Source organism: Oncorhynchus keta, chromosome 37, assembly GCF_023373465.1.
Source record: "Oncorhynchus keta strain PuntledgeMale-10-30-2019 chromosome 37, Oket_V2, whole genome shotgun sequence".
NCBI classification, from domain to species: domain Eukaryota; kingdom Metazoa; phylum Chordata; class Actinopteri; order Salmoniformes; family Salmonidae; genus Oncorhynchus; species Oncorhynchus keta.
In genome coordinates, this window is record NC_068457.1 from 1,327,910 (window position 1) to 1,345,411 (window position 17,502).

Here is a 17,502-nt window from a genome sequence, read left to right on the forward strand (position 1 = left end):
AGAATAATTTATGAACCAATCGACCAACTACATAAAATACTAACATAATTCAGGGTCAGGCCGAATCAAATTTTTATTGGAGTGCTAGCGACAAACATATGCATGTATGTATGTATTATGTGAGATTAGATTGCTGTCGGACATTATGGAAAGACATTTTGGGAAGAGTAATGAGTCTGCTGTGCCATCTGATGCATGTACAAACAGAAACAACAAGCACTGTAAATGTTCAGTCACGGTGGTGGTAGATTATACTGATGTCATAAAACAGCCGGCCATGTAAATGGGTTTGCATACTTCCCTCACAATAAATGTTCAAATCAGTTTAAATGGTAACATGAGAGATTCATACAAACAATACACATTTTGCCAGAGACTGTATACAAACCAACTGGGGAGAATGTCCATGATTGGAAGACTATTAACCTACAAGATTGGCATTACATTTCACACATTGAGATGAGGGCAATATTTTATCAATTTCCTCCTTTAGTGACATGAAACCTGTACTTTAACCCTGTTAGCATGCTGTCAACATATGACTTATCCATGAATTAAATGGAATGTTGCACATGCTACATTAATTAACCATTCTGTAACTTGCTCTCAGTCATGGAATCCCATGGTCAAAGCAGCTGATAAATTATGTTAAGAGCACTTGTAAAGAACAGGAAGGTAATGCACACAAATTTATGCTCCCAATTAAATGCTTTAAGGGACTTTGTTCTTTACAAGGTTTCTTTATTAGCCCAGCACCTACATTAAGGATGTGCGTATGAACACAAACTTTAACTACTTAAGAGCACAATATATGCATCAATAATAATACTTTATCAAATACAAAAAGGAACAAATTATTCAGGTCTACCAATACAAAATCTAGTCATAAGCCTACACTAAAGTAAGTCAGGAAGTTGTGCGTGTTTCTTGACAGTAGAAATAATTACCACTCATCACAGGAGTGGCATAGTATGCAGCAAACTAAACAAGCTTAGTATTCACAATGCTCTTAGGTATGTTTCCTGAAGGCTTTCTTTAGTGCTGCGTCCATTTGATGCTCTTCAGATCGATTCCTTCTTGCACCATCTCCCACAAGGGGCTGAAGAGAAAAAGTTGGACAACAATGAATACATTAACCTATGAGTGCATTGATAATATTGCAAATTAAAAGGCTATTTATTATAAAGTATTTCATCAGATCATTAACACTATTGTGTACAAAAAATATTACAATCTCTTTCCACCAGTAAATTCCTAGTTAAGTGACATTCAGCATGTACATTTTGCGGTGGTTTCCTAGATGCAGATTAGACACAGATTAAGCCTGGACAAAAAAAGCACATTCAATGGAGATTCTCCATTAATCTTGATTTGTAGTCCAGGACTAGTCTTAATCTGTCTCTGGTAAACCACTGTATGCATGCTATTCCACTCTTTTTCACTCACCTCATCTCTCTCAGGCGTTTGACCTGCTGAATGCACTTGTCCGCTGTATAGTCCACTTCTGCCTCCGTGCTAAATCGTCCGATTCCAAATCTTCAGGTATTTGGAGTAACAACAAAAACAGACTAGGTTAAACACCAAAATAATACCATTCAGCTGCAACATGTTATTCTTGACCCTGCTCTTTTGTAATTAGGAATGATCAAAATAAACATTTAAATCTTTCAAATCCCATGACCATCCATTTGAGCTTCCGTGAGTTGTGTTCCTAACCGTTACTCACCTGATTGAGGAGTGGGCCAAGTCCTCATCTGTTCCAATAGCTCTCAAGACATATGAAGGCTCCAATGAAGCAGAAGTGCAGGCACTGCAGGAAGATAGCATCATCAACGTACAGTATTTACTTGGATCCAACTTAATAGCTGTTCATCCATTTGATATACACTACTGTTCAAAAGTTTGGGGTCATAGCAAGATAGCGCCGAAGGCAGACGTTTTACGGGCCCACAACCGATTGTGTTTTTTGTTTGTTTATTTGCATTGTTTTACTTATTTTTTAAATGATTTTGTACATAATGTTGCTGCTACCGTGTCTTATTACCAAAAATAACTTCTGGACATCAGGACTGTGATTACTCACCACGGATTGGCAGAATCCTTTTTTTCCTTTGAGAAGGCCGACGTGAATGATGTACTACTTTCTCAGGAACAGGCACAGATCCCAGTGATTTGCGTTAAGAGGCAGAGAAAAAGGGTCCGGATGGAGGGCTGCTTTCTGAGAACCCATAGGCGATCTAATAAACCCCCACTTCCTTCCATTCTGCTAGCAAATGTATAATCTTCTGACAATAAACTAGATGACTTACGAGGAAGATTAAACTACCAACAGGACATTAAACTGTAATATCTTCAGAGTCATGGCCGAACGACGAGACTATCAACATACCGCTGGCAGGTTATCCTCTGCACCAGCAGGACAGAACAGCGGTAAAACAAAAGACCAGCGGACTATAAGGAATTATTGAGCTATTGCTCGCCAGAGATAGAGTATCTCATGATAAGCTGTACACCACACTAACTACTTAGAAAGTTTTTGTATTTTTCGTTGCTGTTAACATACCACCACAGTCAGAGGCTGGCACAAAGACAGCATTGAATGAGCTGTATTCCGCCATAAGCAAACCGCTCACCCAGAAGAGGTGCTCCTAGTAGCTGGGGACTTTAATGCAGGGAAACTTAAATCCGTTTTACCAAATTTCAATCAGCATGTTAAATGTGCAACCAAGAGAGAAAAAAATAACCTCTAACACCTTTACTCCACACATAGAGACACCTACAAAGCTCTCCCTCACCCTCCATTTGGCAAATCTAACTATAATTCTATCCCCCTGATTCTTGCTTCCAAGCAAAAATTAAAGCAGGAAGCACCAGTGACTTGGTTAATAAAAGTGGTCAGATGAAGCAGATGCTAAACTACAGGACTGTTTTGCTGGCACAGACTGGAATATGTTCTGGGATTCCTCTAATGGCATTGAGGAGAACACATTAGTCTTTAGTCCGACGAACCATCAAACAGGCAAAGTGTCAATACAGGACTAAGATCGAATCGTACTCCATCGGCTTTGGCAAGGCTTGTAAACCATTAGACTACAAAAGGGAAGCACAGCCGAGAGCTGGCCAGTGACACGAGCCTACCAGACGAGCTAAACTACATCTACACTCGCTTCAAGGCAAAATAACACTGACACATGCATGAGTACCAGCTGTTCTGGAGACTGATCACCCTCTCCTCAGCCGATATGAGTAAGGCCTTTAAACAGGTCAACATTCACAAGGCCGCAAGGCCAGACGGTTTACCAGGACGTGTACTGCGAGGATGCGCTAAACAACTGGCAAGTGTCTTCACTGACATTTTCAACCTCTCCCTGTCTAAGTCTGTAATACAAAGGAGTTAAGCAGACCACCATAGTAACTGTGCCCAAGAACACTAAAGTAACCTGCCTAAATGACAACAACTGACCCGTACCACTTACGTCTGCAGCCATGAAGTGCTTCGAAAGGCTGGTAATGGCTCACATCAACAACATTATCCCAGAAACCTTAGACCCACTCCAATTTGTATACCACCCCAACAGACCCACAGATGATGAAATCTCCATTGCACTCCACACTGCCCTTTCCCACCTGGACAAAAGGAACACCTACGTGAGAATGCTATTCATTGACTTCAGCGTTCAACAGCATAGTGCCCTCAAAGCTCATAAGTTAAGGACCCTGGGACTAAACACCTCCCTCTGCAACTGGATCCTGGACTTCCTGACGGGCCGCCCCCCAGTTGGTAAGGGTAGGTAACAACACATCCGCAACGCTGATCCTCAACACGGGCACCTCAGGGGTGCGTGCTCAGTCCCCTCCTGTACTCCCTGTTCACTCACGGCTGCACGGCCAGGCCCGACTTCAACACCATCATGAAGTTTGCCGATGACACTGTTCAGACAACGACGAAACAACCTATAGGGAGGAGGTTAGAGACCTTGCCGTGTGGTGCCAGGACAACCTCCTCTCCCGCAATGTTATCAAGACAAAGGAGATGATTGTGGACTACAGGAAAGAGGACCAAGCACGCCCCCATTCTTATCAACGAGGCTGCAGTGGAGCAGGTTGAGAGCTTCAAGTTCCTTGGTTTCCACATCACCAACAAACTAACAAATGTCCAAGCACACAAAGACAGCTGTGAAGACAAATGACAAAACCTATTTCCCCTGCAGCTCTACAGCTGCACCATCGAGAGCATCCTGACTTGTTTCGTCACTGACTGGTATGGCAACTACTATGCCTCTGACTGCAAGGCACTACCGAGGGTAGTGTGAAAGGTCCAGTACATTACTGGGGCCAAGCATCCTGCCATCCAGGATCTCTATACCAGGCAGCGTCAGAGGAAGGCCCTAAAAATTGTCAAAGACTCCAGCCACCCTAGTTACATACTGTTCTCTCTGCTACCGAGCGGCAAGCGGTAATGGAGCACCAAGTCTAGGTCCAAGAAACTTCTAAACCACTTCTACCCCCAAGCCATATAACTCCTGAACAGCAAATCAAATGGCTACCCAGACCATATGCAATGCCCCCCAAGCTACTCTTATCATCTATGCATGGTCTACATGCTATTGTTATTTTACCGCTGCTCTTTAGTTACTTTTATTTTTAACTGTATTTTTTTTAAACTGCATTGTTGGTTAAGGGCTCGTAAGTAAGCCCTTAAGTAAGCATTTCACTAAAGTCTGTTTGATTTGACGACTCCTTCATAGAACAGCACAAACGGGCTCTAACCAAAACAGGAAGTGTGGGAGGCCCCAGTGCACAAATGAGCAAGAGGACAAGCACATTAGTGCCTAGTTTGAGAAACAGATGCCTCACAAATCCTCAACTTGCAGCTTCATTAATTAGTACCCGCAAAACACCATTCTCAACATCAGTGAAGAGGCGACTCCGGGATGCTGGCCTTGTAGGCAGAGTTCCTCTGTCCAGTGTGTTTTTTTGTTGCCCATCTTAATCTATTTTTATTGGCCAGTCAGATATGGCTCTCTTTGCAACTCTGCCTAGAATGCCAGCTTTCTGGATTTGCCTCCTCACTGTTGACGTTGAGACTGGTGTTTTGCGGGTACTATTTAAGAGTTGTATGAGATCGTCAGTTTCTTGGCAATTTCTCACATGGAATGGCCTACATTTCTCAGAACAAGAATAGACAGGCAAGTTTTTCAGAAGAAAGTCTTTGTTTCTGGCCATTTTGAGCTGTAATCAAATGCCCTAATGCTGATGCTCCAGATACTGAAGTAGTCTAAAGAAGGCCAGTTTTATTGCTTCTTTAATCAGACAACAGTTTTCAGCTGTGCTAACGTTATTGCAAAAGGGGTTTCTAATGATCAAATAGCTTTTTAAAATGATCAACTTGGATTAGCTAACACAACATGACATTGGAACACTGGAGTGATGGTTGCTGATAATGGTACGCCCATGTAGATATTCCATTAAAATAAAATAAATTAAAATCAGCCATTTTCAGCTACAAGTCATTTACAACATTAACAATGTCTACACTATTTCTGATCAATTTTTTTGTTGTTAAATGGACAAAGTGCTTTTCTTTCAAAAACAAGGACATGTGACCTCAAACTTTTGAACGGTAGTGTGTACATACACAGTACCGGTCAAAAGTTTGGACACCTACCCATTCCATGATTTCTTTATTTTTACTATTTTCTACATTGTAAAATAATAGTGAAGACATTTTAACGATGAAATAACACATGTAACAACCAAGAAAGTGTTAAATAAATCAAAATATATTTGAGATTCTTTAAAGTAGCCACCCTTTGCATACTCTTGACATTCTCTCAACCAGCTTCATGAGTCAGTCACCTGTAATGCATTTCAATTAACAGGTTTGCCTTGCAAAAAGTTAATTTGTGGAATTTCTTTCATGCATTTGAGCCAATCAGTTGTGATATACAGAGGATAGGGCAATCTGGTAAAAGACAAAGTCCATATTATGGCAAGAACAGCTCAAATAAGCAAAGAGAAACAACAGTCAACAATCACTACTTTAAGACATGAAGGTTAAATAAATGCTTAAGAGTTCAAGTAACAGACATCACAACACCAACTGTTCAGAGAAGACTGCATCAATCAGGCCTTCATGGTCAAATTGCTGCAATGAAACCACTAAAAGGACACCAATAAGAAGAAGAGACTTGATGGGGCCAAGAAACATGAGCAATGGACATTAAACTGGTGGAAATCTGTCCTTTGGTCTGAGTCCAAATTTGAGATTTTCTGTTCCAAACGCCATGTCTTTGTGAGATGCAGAGTAGGTGATCGGATTATCTCCGGAAGTGTGGTTCCCACCGTGAAGCATGGAGGTTGTGTGATGGCACTTTGCTGGTGACACGGTCAGTGATTTATTTGTAATTCAAGGAACACAACCTGCAGGGCTACCACCACATTATGCAGCGAGAAGATGTTTTTCCAACAGGAAAAATTACCCAACACACCTCCAGGCTGGGTAAGGGCTATTTTTACCAAGGAGGAGAATGATGGATTGCTGCATCAGATGACCTGGCATCCACAATCACCCAACCTCAACCCAATTGAGATGGTTTGGGATGAGTTCGACCACAGAGTGAAGGAAAAGCAGCCAGCAAGTGCTCAGCATATGTGGGACCTCCAAGACTGTTGGAAAAGCATTCCAGGTGAAGCTGGTTGAGAGAAGACCAAGAGTGTGCAAAACTGTCATCGAGGCAAAGGGTTGGCTACTTTGAAGCATCTCAAAATATTTTGATTTGTTCAACACTTTTTTGGTTACTTCATGATTTCTTTATGAAGGAGAGAATGGACATACAGGATGTTAGGCCAGCAGCACCTGATTTCTTTATGAAGGAGAGAACAGACATATCAATCAGTGCTGTTCATTTGATTTGTTTACATAGTGTTATTTTAATGTCAACACCTGCACATTGGATTTGTTTACATAGTTGTATTGTTCTTACTTGCACATTGCTTTACTTGTTTCTTTTATATGCAAATTTGATTGCACTAGGGAAACTTAACTCATCCTACATCCTGTAGCTCAGTTGGTAGAGCATGGCGCTTGTAACGCCAGGGTAGTGGGTTCGATCCCCGGGACCACCCATACGTAGAATGTATGCACACATGACTGTAAGTCGCTTTGGATAAAAGCGTCTGCTAAATGGCATATATTATTATTATTATTATTACCACATGGTGCCATCTTTAATGTTCATGCACAAAGTGCATAGTACTGCTAATTTTATTTGTTGTTTTTTGGCTTTCAATATAACTTGTTGAAATTATTTCAGTGTGTGTATCAGTACATTTCCAGCACATTTTAATAATAATATATTACTGATAACCGTGATAATTTTGGTCACTAACCGTGATGTGAAATTTTCATACCGTTTAATCTCGATTTAATAAATATATGTATGTGTAGGAGCACACACACACACACACCACACACACAGACAAGCATCCCACAATAAGTTGGGTGAATTTTGGCCCATTCCTCCTGACAGAGCTGGTGTAACTGAGTCAGGTTTGTAAGGCCACCTTGCTCATACACACTTTTTAGTTCTGGCCACACATTGTCTATAGTATTGAGGTCAGGGCTTTGTGATGGCCACTCCAATACCTTGACTTTGTCATCTTTAAGCCATTTTGTCACAACTTTGGAAGAATGCTTGGGGTCATTGTTCATTTGGAAGACCCATTTTACAACCAAGCTTTAACTTCCTGACTGATGTCTTGATGTTGCTTTAATATATCCACATCATTTTCCTTCCTCATGAATTCATCTATTTTGTGAAGTGCACCAGTCCCTCCTGCAGCAAAGCACCCGAAGAAACATGATGCTGCCACCCCCATGCTTCATGGTTGGAATGGTGTTCTTCAGCTTGCAAGCATCACCCTTTTTCCTCCAAACATAACGATGGTTATTATAGCCAAACAGTTCCATTTTTGTTTCATCAGACCAGAGAACATTTCTCCAAAAAGTACGATCTTTGTCCCCAAACCCTAGTCTGGCTTTGTTGTGGCGGTTTTGAGCAGTGGCTTCTTCCTTGCTGAGTGGCCTTTAAGGTTATGTCGATATAGGACTCGTTTTACTGTGGATATAGATACTTTTGTACCCGTTTCCTCCAGCATCTTCACACGGTCCTTTGCATTTGTTCTGGGATTGATTTGCACTTTTCACACCAAAGTACATTAATCTCTAGGAGACAGAACGCGTCTCCTTCCTGAGTGGTATGACGGCTGCGTGGTCCCATGGTGTTTATAGTTGCGAACTATTATATGTACAGGTGAACGTGGTACCTTCAGGAAATTGCTCCAATGATGAATCAGACTTGTGGAGGTCTGCAATTTTTTGTCTGAGGTCTTTGCTGATTTCTTTTGATTTTCCCATGTCAAGCAAATAGGCACCAAGTTTGAAGTTAGGCCTTGAAATACATCCACAGGTACATCTCCAATTGACTAAAATTATGTAAATTACCTTATCAGATGCTTCTAATGCCATGACATCATTTTCTGGAATTTTCCAAGCTGTTTAAAGGCACAGTCAACTTAATGTATGTAAACTTCTGACCCACTGGAATTGTGATACAGTGAATTATAAGTGAAATAATCTGTCTGTCTTTTTTTTTTTTTTTTACCTTTATTTAATCAGGCAAGTCAGTTAAGAACATATTCTTATTTTCAATGACGGCCTGGGAACAGTGGGTTAACTGCCTGTTCAGGGGCAGAACGACAGATTAGTACCTTGTAAACAATTGTTGGAAAAATGACTTGTGTCATGCACAAAGTAGATGTCCTAACCGACTTGCTAAAACTAGTTTGTTAACAAGAAATTTGTGGAGTGGTTGAAAAATGAGTTAATGACGCCAACCTAAGTGTATGTAAACTTCCGACTTCAAGTGTGTGTGCGATATTATTTATATAAAAAACAAATGATAGTCCCACTAAGCGCAAACCAGATGAGACGGCGTATAACTGCAGAATGTTGTGGTAGTCATGCTGGTTAAGTGTCATCATACCTCCTCCTCCATGCTTCATGGTGGGAACCACACTTGCGGAGATCATCCGTTCACCTACTCTGCATCTCACAAAGACACGGTGGTTGGAACCAAAAATCTCAAACTTGGACTCAGACCAAAAGGACAGATTTCCACCTATCTGATGTCCATTGCTCGTGTTTTCTTGGCCCAAGCAAGTCTCTTCTTCTTATTGTTGTCCTTTAGTAGTGATTTATTTGCAGCAATTCGCCCATGAAGGCCTGATTAAGTTGATGTTGAGATGTGTCTGTTACTTGAACTCTGAAGCATTTATGTGGGCTGCAATTTCAGAGGCTGAAATGAACCTATCCTCTGCAGGGTACATTTTCCAGATTGACTGACCTTCATGTGTTGAAGTAATGATGGACTGTCGTTTCTCCTTGCTTAGTGAGCTGTTCTTGCCATAATATGGACTTGGTATTTTACCAAATCGGACTATCACAATACCATCCCTACCTTGTCACGACACAACTGATTGGCTCAAACGCATTAAGGAAAGGAATTCCACAAATTAACAAGGAAAACCTGTTAATCAAAATGCATTCCGGCTTCCTCATGAAGCTGGTTGAGAAAATGCCAAGAGTGTGCAAAGCTGTCATCAAGGCAAAGGGTGGCTACCTTGAAGAATCTCAACTATATCTAACACTTTTTTGGTGACCCATGTGGGTTATTTAATAGTTTTGATATGTCTTCACTATTATTCTACAATGTAGAAAATTGTAAAAAATAAAGAAAAACACTGGAATGAGTAGGTGTGTATAAACTTTTGATTGGTACTGTATATAAATAAAAGCATCTAATAGCTCTTTATTTGCTACTGACCTGCCGGATGATAGAGCGACATCCTTCAGGGCCATCAACAGACTCTCTCCCTCCACGTAGGCAAAGGACAAATTAATGCATCCTGTGTCAGGCAAAGATTCAAGTTAATAATAGAGCATCAACATTTAAGGAATTCTTCACCGATTCATCAACTGACTAAAGTACAATCCACAAACTATTGTGTTTCACTTCATCTGTAGGCATATGCAAAATGCTATTGCTCTAATGTGATTATGATAATGTACAGCACAGTACTTGATTTAACTCATACACAACTCATAAGGAATAAAGTGATTTATTTAACAGATTACCAGCCAATTACATCTAATGATTATTATGAAAAATACGAATTCCACTTCCACCCACTTATATGCCTGTGTCTATTATTCTGTGCACAAATCCCTTGCTCTGCGCTTCACCTGGGTATCTTTGCTCCGGATCACCATTCATCACAACATCAGGGATCTCTGACATGATTTTGCGCACAAGGCGGTTTGCCAACATGGACACCCGGCTGTGATCATACTGGAAAGGAGAGAAGATCAATAAGCAACAAAATTAATAATATGTGAACTTATTCTTTCACTATAAAGAATTCACAACTACAGTAAACACTTCTCATTTACCCATCAACACAACATGCAGCAAACAATATATGATGGAACCTTTCATATAAAGCAGTGGGGATTGGTCAGATAAAAGAACATTATCAGTTTGCTGTGCACAAGCCTCAACATTCTGACTGTTTTTTTCCAATGTCTTCTGACCTCAAGCTATAAAAAAATGAAAACAGTAAAAACAAACAGAAGCAAGCATTGATGAACAACATCCTGTGTAAGTTTGTTTCAGGCAGTAATGAGTTGTCTACCTCTAGCTCCTGCTGGGCTATATCACAGGCTGCTCCCAGTCCCACAGCCAGAGGAGTGGGCACTGTCCCTGAGCGAAGCCCCCTCTCCTGGCCTCCACCATTCTGCAGTGGCTCCATTCGAACCCGGGGCCGGCGCCGCACATACAGTGCCCCGACCCCTGTCAAATCATAAACACACTTCACTTGTAATCACTCAATTGCTCCCACAGTTCTTACATAAACACCAACAATTAAAGGAGTGTAATATGTGGCTACACAAAAGAGTTCACTCAATGTAGTAGTCAGGCTTGCAGTCAATTCCAAATCAATTCAGGAAGTAAACCGACATATCAATTACATTTTCTCTGCTTGCTTTTCAGTGATGAAAACAGGAATTTCAGTTTTGTTCCTAAATTAAAATGGAATTGAACTCCAACACTGTGATAGTATCTGATATTCAACAATGTACCTTTGGGACCATATATTTTGTGCCCGCTGATGGACATCAGGTCTACCTTCCAGTCAGATACATTGATGGGGATTTTTCCCACAGCTTGAGCTGCATCAGTGTGGAAGAACACGTTCCTTGACCGGCAGATTCGACCTGGAGAAGTGTGTGTGAAAATAATAGCGGCTTAATAAAGATAAAAACTAAAATGTCTCAATTTCATAGTGGATATACTCCTGAATCTATTTAGGCTAAAAAAAGGTTACCTATGTCTTCGACAGGCTGCCTCACACCGATCTCATTGTTCACGGTCATCACAGACACCAAACTTGTGTCTTGACGAATTGTTTCCTCCAGTAGCTATAAAAAAAATATAAACATTTTTATATCAGCATGTGAGGTATTCAAGATATACAAACGTATTGAAGAAATACGTTAACAATTGATCTTATTCTTGGTACAAGAGCAGATTGTGGAGTGGATTCATACAATGGGGCTGTTTAAAACAGCACATCTCCCACATTTAGATAAAACAACCAAACAATTGAGCTTGCCTGTAGGTCAACCAAGCCATTAGTCTTCACGGGAAGATAGGTGATGTCAAAGCCCTCTGCCTCCAAGACTCGACAGGAGTCCAGCACACACTTATGCTCCGTCTGAGTGGTGATCACATGCTTCTTCTTGGATTTGTAAAACCGGGCCACACCCTAGGAGGAATACATTGTACAAAGAAACAAAAAACAACCACTCAATTCCTTTTCCTCTTAATTGTTAGCATGTATCCTCATTTACAAATAAATGACACGGCAGAACAGTTGATTGACCTTAGCTCATTCTTATGTCTTAATCTTTCCATCAGCTGGCAGTTCTTGGCATGTATTGTTCACCCTCCCAAATCCTTGTTGTTAATCTGACTACTAAAGCGGTAAAAGGGAGACTTACTTTGATTGACATATTATTGGATTCAGTGGCACCACTTGTGAACACGATCTCACGAGGATCTGCAGCAATCAGGTCTGCCACTTGCTGTAAGGAGAAATCAAATGAAGATATGTTAGCCTTATCATCGAATGACATGATGCAATAGCTACTCAATTAATTGTAAATTAATTACCTTTCTAGCTTTTTCCATTGCACTTTCACTTTCCCAGCCATATGCATGTGTTCTGGAGTGAGGGTTACCATAATAATTAACTTGATAGGGAAGCATTGCATCCAGAACTCTTGGATCCTAGAGTCATGAGATAAAAATGTACGGAGTTGAAGATTCTGTGCAGGTGGCAGTTCTCAAAGATGGCATTGGATCTTATTAATTCGCTTCAATGCAATGTTTTACAGACTTGACATGCCACCAGTTTGGTATAATTATCGTGGGAGAGGCTATAGGCTGGCAGCTAACGTTAAAGAGCCACATACCATTGGTGTTGTTGCTTGAAAATCCATGTACAGAGGTCGCAACTCATCGTTCTCCAGTTCCCTACTTTTGATCAATTCTGTAACAACACCATAATAGTGTCATTTGGGTCCAGAAAGCATACACATGTATCTGGGAATTCATTGGAAAACGTCTTATATGCATTCAGGGCAGAAAGACACTGTCACATGGATGTGATGTAACGGCATAAAAGTTGGATAACTGGTTACGGCTGGGATGCCACGCTCAAAACAACTGAGAAATCGGACAAATACGATCTTCAAGTCGGACAACCTGAGCTCTAAAAAGAGGCCAGAGTTCCCGAGTTGGATGACCGTTGAAATTGATTTTGTTCCCAGTCGGAGCTCGTTTATCTCCAAAGCTCCCAGTTATTTTAAACACGGCATTATCTAACGAACTTGCTGCGTCATCGAATGAGTATCATTAGCTCGTGAGCTAGCTAGATGATAAGCAGCTAATAAAACATTGTGTAAAAAAGCCGCATAAACTAAAATACCTCTCGCAACAGCATTCACGGCATAGTTTACTCGGTGGCTTGGGAACCCTCGCATGGATCCCAGAAGCTTCGTCGTAACAGTCTTCCTCATCATCTTCACAGTAATGTTTTGCTAACCTTGCTATACAGTTGTAGCTAACCTTCACCAGTGACCAACAGGATTCGCAGCGAGGAAAATAAGCTTGCAGATCTCTATGTTTGCCTGGTTTTGTGAGACCCAGGTATAACAATGTATTCGAATAACAGACTGGTTTAATTATTAAGACGCATCAAATCCTTGTCGACACGGTCATCATGTGAGGAACCGTCAAAATGGCAGCGAGGGAGTTCTATTAACCCGAGTCTATGAGCAAAAGCGGTGAGGGAGGAGCGCCATTCTCAAATAGAACAGTAATCTGCACCGTTTGGTCATGTTGTCAACAAGGCAGCAGGCTGCATCGTCCAGAAACATACAACATCTCTTTTCCATAAACTATATGTTCGTATTTTAATTGGGAAGGTAGATAAAGCCTTTATATGAAAAGCAATCACTTTTGCAGGAGTAAACACAGATTCATACTCATTACCATACTATGGAACGCCGTTTTGGGTGTCAAAAAAAAGATACACATCAAATAATCCTGTTTGACGTTTCAAATAAACTTGTTGACCAATCAGGACCGGAATATGACTGCACGTGACATAATTTAACACGTTCATAACATTTTTACGTAGATATTACACAATCCCTCGTATTTCATAACGATTGTTATGATGCTGTTAAAATGTTGTCTAACTCACTTGCTGCGCTTGAGCTCAGACACACTTCCCCAAACTCTGGGAGAGTGCTGGGATTTTTTTTTAAGGTAGCTAGCTGATGTATGCAAATAATGTTCTTCCCCAAAAACAAAACGACATAATCTGTTTCAGTAGTTATAGTTAACTAGCTAACTACCTAGCTAGGTGTCATAATCTAAAATACCCCTAACATGTTTCAAACAGACCACCATAGTCCCTGTGCCCAAGAAAGCGAAAGGTAACCTGTTTAAATGATTACCGCCCAGTAGCACTGAGGTCGGTAGCCATGAAGTGCTTTGAAAGGCTCGTCGTGGCTCACATCAACACCAATATGCCAGAAACCCTAGACAAATCTAATTGTATTTGTCACATGCTTACTTACAAGCTTACTTACAAGCCCTTACAAGCCCTTAACCAACAATGCAGTTTTCAGAAAATACAACAAAAAATAATAAATAGATAAGAAAAACAAATAATTAAAGAGCAGCAGTAAATAACAATAGTGGGGCTATACAGGGGGTACCGGGTACAGGGGCACCGGTGTAATTAGGGTTATTAAAGTGGCTATGTATAGATGATAACAGAGAGCAGCAGCAGCGTGGTGGGGGGAGGGGAGGGGGGGGTGCAAATAGTCTGGGTAGCCATTTTATTAGCTGTTCAGGAGTCTTATGGCTTGGGGGTAGAAGCTGTTTAGAAGCCTCTTGGACCTAGACTTGGCACTCCGGTACCGCTTGTCGTGCGGTAGCAGAGAGAACAGTCTATGGTGGCTGGAGTCTGTGACAATTTTTAGGGCCTTCATCTGACACCGCCTGGTACAGAGGTCCTGGATGGCAGGATGCTTGGCCACGGTAATGTACTGGGCCGTACGCACACTACCCTCTGTAGTGCCTTGCAGTAAGAGGCCGAGCAGTTACCATACCAGGCAGTGATGCAACCCTTCAGGATGCACTCGATGGTGCATCTGTAAAACCTTTTAAGGATCTGAGGACCCATGCCAAATCTTTCAGTCTCCTGAGGGAGAATAGGTTTTGTTGTGCCCTCTTCCCGGCTGTCTTGGTGTGCTTGGACCATGTTAGTTTGTTGGCGATGTGGACGCCAAGGAACTTGAAGCTCTCAACCTGCTCCACTACAGCCCTGTCAATGAGAATGGGGGCGTGCTCGGTCCTCCTTTTCCTGTAGTCCACAATCATCTCCTTTGTCTTGATCACGTTGAGGGAGAGGTTGTTGTCCTTGCACCACACGGTCATGTCTCTGATCTCCTCCATATAGGCTGTCTCATCGTTGTCGGTGATCAGCCACTGTTGTGTCATCAGCAAACTTAATGATGGTGTTCGAGTTGTGCCTGGCTGTGCAGTCATCAGTGAACAGGGAGTACAGGAGGGGACTGAGCATACACCCCTGAGGAACCCTCGTGTTGAGGATCAGCGTGGCGGATGTGTTGTTACCACCTGGGGGCGGCCCTGTCAGGAAGTCTAGCATCCAGTTGCAGAGGGAGGTGTTTAGTCCCAGGGTCCTTAGCTTAGTAATGAGCTTTGAGGGCACTATGTTATTGAACGCTGAGCTTTAGTAAATTAATAGCATTCTCACATGTGTGTTCCTTTTGTCCAGGTGGACAAGACCCACTCCAATTGGCATAACACCCCAACAGATCCACAGATGACGCAATCTCAATCACACTCCACACTGCACTTTCCCACCTGGACAAAAGGAAAAATGCTGTTCATTGACTACATGTTCACCCACGACTGCATGGCCAAGCACGACCCCAACACCATCATTAAGTTTGCAGATGACACAACAGCCTGATCACCGACAATGATGAGACAGCAAGACAAAGGAAATGATCGTGGACTACATGAAAAGCAGGACCGAACACGCCATCATTCACATCAGCGGGGCTGTAGTAGAGCGGGTCGAGAGTTAAGTTCCTTGGTGTCCACATCACCAACAAACTATCATGGTCCAAACACACCAAGACAGTTGTGAAGAGGGCACGACAACACCTTTTCCCCCTCCGGAGACTGAAAAGATTTGGCACGTGTCCCCAAATCATCAAAAGGTTATACAGCTGCAACATCGAGAGCATCCTGATAGGTTGCAACATCGCCTGGTATGGCAACTGCTTGGCATCTGACCATAAGGCGCTACAGAGGGTAGTGCGTACGGCCCAGTACATCACTGGGGCCAAGCTTCCTGCCATCCAGGACCTCTATACCAGGTGGTGTCAGAGGAAGGCCCTAAAAATTGTTAAAGACCCCCACCCCCCTTTTTTTACACTGCTGCTACTCACTGTTTATTATCTATGCATATTCACTTTACCCCTACCTAGATGTACAAATTACATCGACTAACCTGTACCCCCGCATATTGACTCGGCACTAGTACCCCCTGTATATAGCCTTGTTACTGTTATTTTATTGTTACTTTTTTTTAAATGTATTTATTTTAGTTTATTTATTAAATATTTTCTTAACTCTGATTCTTGAACTGTATTGAGCTTGTAAGTAAGCATATCACGGTAAGGTTTGCACCCGTAACATTTGATTTGATTCCATAAATGGGAAACATTTGCGTCACATTCAAAGGGGTACTTTTACTTTGAAGGCAAGCCGCCAATTCCACTATTGTGGTTAATCCTTATTGTTGCTACCTGTACAACACATAACCCGGTAGGGTCAAGCCTCACTGAAGTTGGCTGCTTATAACGTTAGCTTGGGTAAAAGGGTTTAGTAGCTGGCTAGGTAGTTATTTTCATAAACTGAAGTTCAATTTCCATAGGAGATGGAAGTGGCTACCTAGCTAATACTTACGTGGATTCCTAAACCATTGCTATGAACATTGAAAATGACTGCAGTTTCTTGTCATTGTTTTCAGGCTGCTTGCATTGGTGCTAGCTAGGATTGTACCACGCATAAGCTAGCTAACCCAGAAGTTTCTAATAACATCTGTATAAACTATATTTGTAAACATTTTTGATCCTGCTCTTATTTCAAATGCGCACACAGACGTTTTCCCATTCGATCGAACAAATAATGCCTTTTTACCAACACGATATTGTAAACATATCATGATGACCTGTGTGTGTGTGTGCACTTTTCTTTCTACATCTTTGACAGTGCTACTGATAGTGGTGGCGCTGGGCTTGCACGTGCAAATTCAGCACCCACGACATTCTATAATAGAATTGTGTTATTTGACTTGTCAAATTAAAAGCTTATTTAACGGGTCAAATGGTGTTTCTTTTACACGCAAAGACCCAAACGGCGTTCCATACATTTTTTTAAATATATTTTTATTATTAAATACATTTTTACTCATATTTACATTTACTACATATTTACATTGCTTCATCAAACATGTCTAACAAAACAGGCATTAACAACAAAATACTAAAATATACAAAATATGTTTGTTTTTTAATTAACATTTCTAGTGCAATTGTATTCACTCTGAAAAAATCTCATTATGTTTTTCTTGTTGTTATTCACTTGGGATAATGTCTTAAGATAATTAAATTCAATCAACAACAAAAAATGTTGGTATAGAATTGTGGAATATTTGTTTGTGTATAAAGTATTTGGCAACAAGAGTAAAATTTGAATTTGACCTTTA

At 41.2% G+C, this 17,502-nt stretch overlaps 1 protein-coding gene across 1 annotated transcript; it reads right to left on the bottom strand.

The window, feature by feature from the left end:
- Positions 1-55: 55 nt before the first annotated feature.
- Positions 56-13,697, bottom strand: nfs1 (NFS1 cysteine desulfurase). Its single transcript, XM_035754811.2, has 13 exons — positions 13,114-13,697; positions 12,599-12,675; positions 12,297-12,413; positions 12,125-12,208; positions 11,737-11,889; positions 11,449-11,542; positions 11,204-11,338; positions 10,756-10,913; positions 10,307-10,412; positions 9,888-9,969; positions 1,727-1,810; positions 1,447-1,536; positions 56-1,099 (listed from the first exon to the last, which is right to left on the bottom strand). The coding sequence occupies exons 1-13, from the start codon at positions 13,205-13,207 to the stop codon at positions 1,036-1,038; spliced, it is 1,338 nt and encodes a 445-aa protein (XP_035610704.1). The 5' UTR covers positions 13,208-13,697; the 3' UTR covers positions 56-1,035.
- Positions 13,698-17,502: the final 3,805 nt, after the last annotated feature.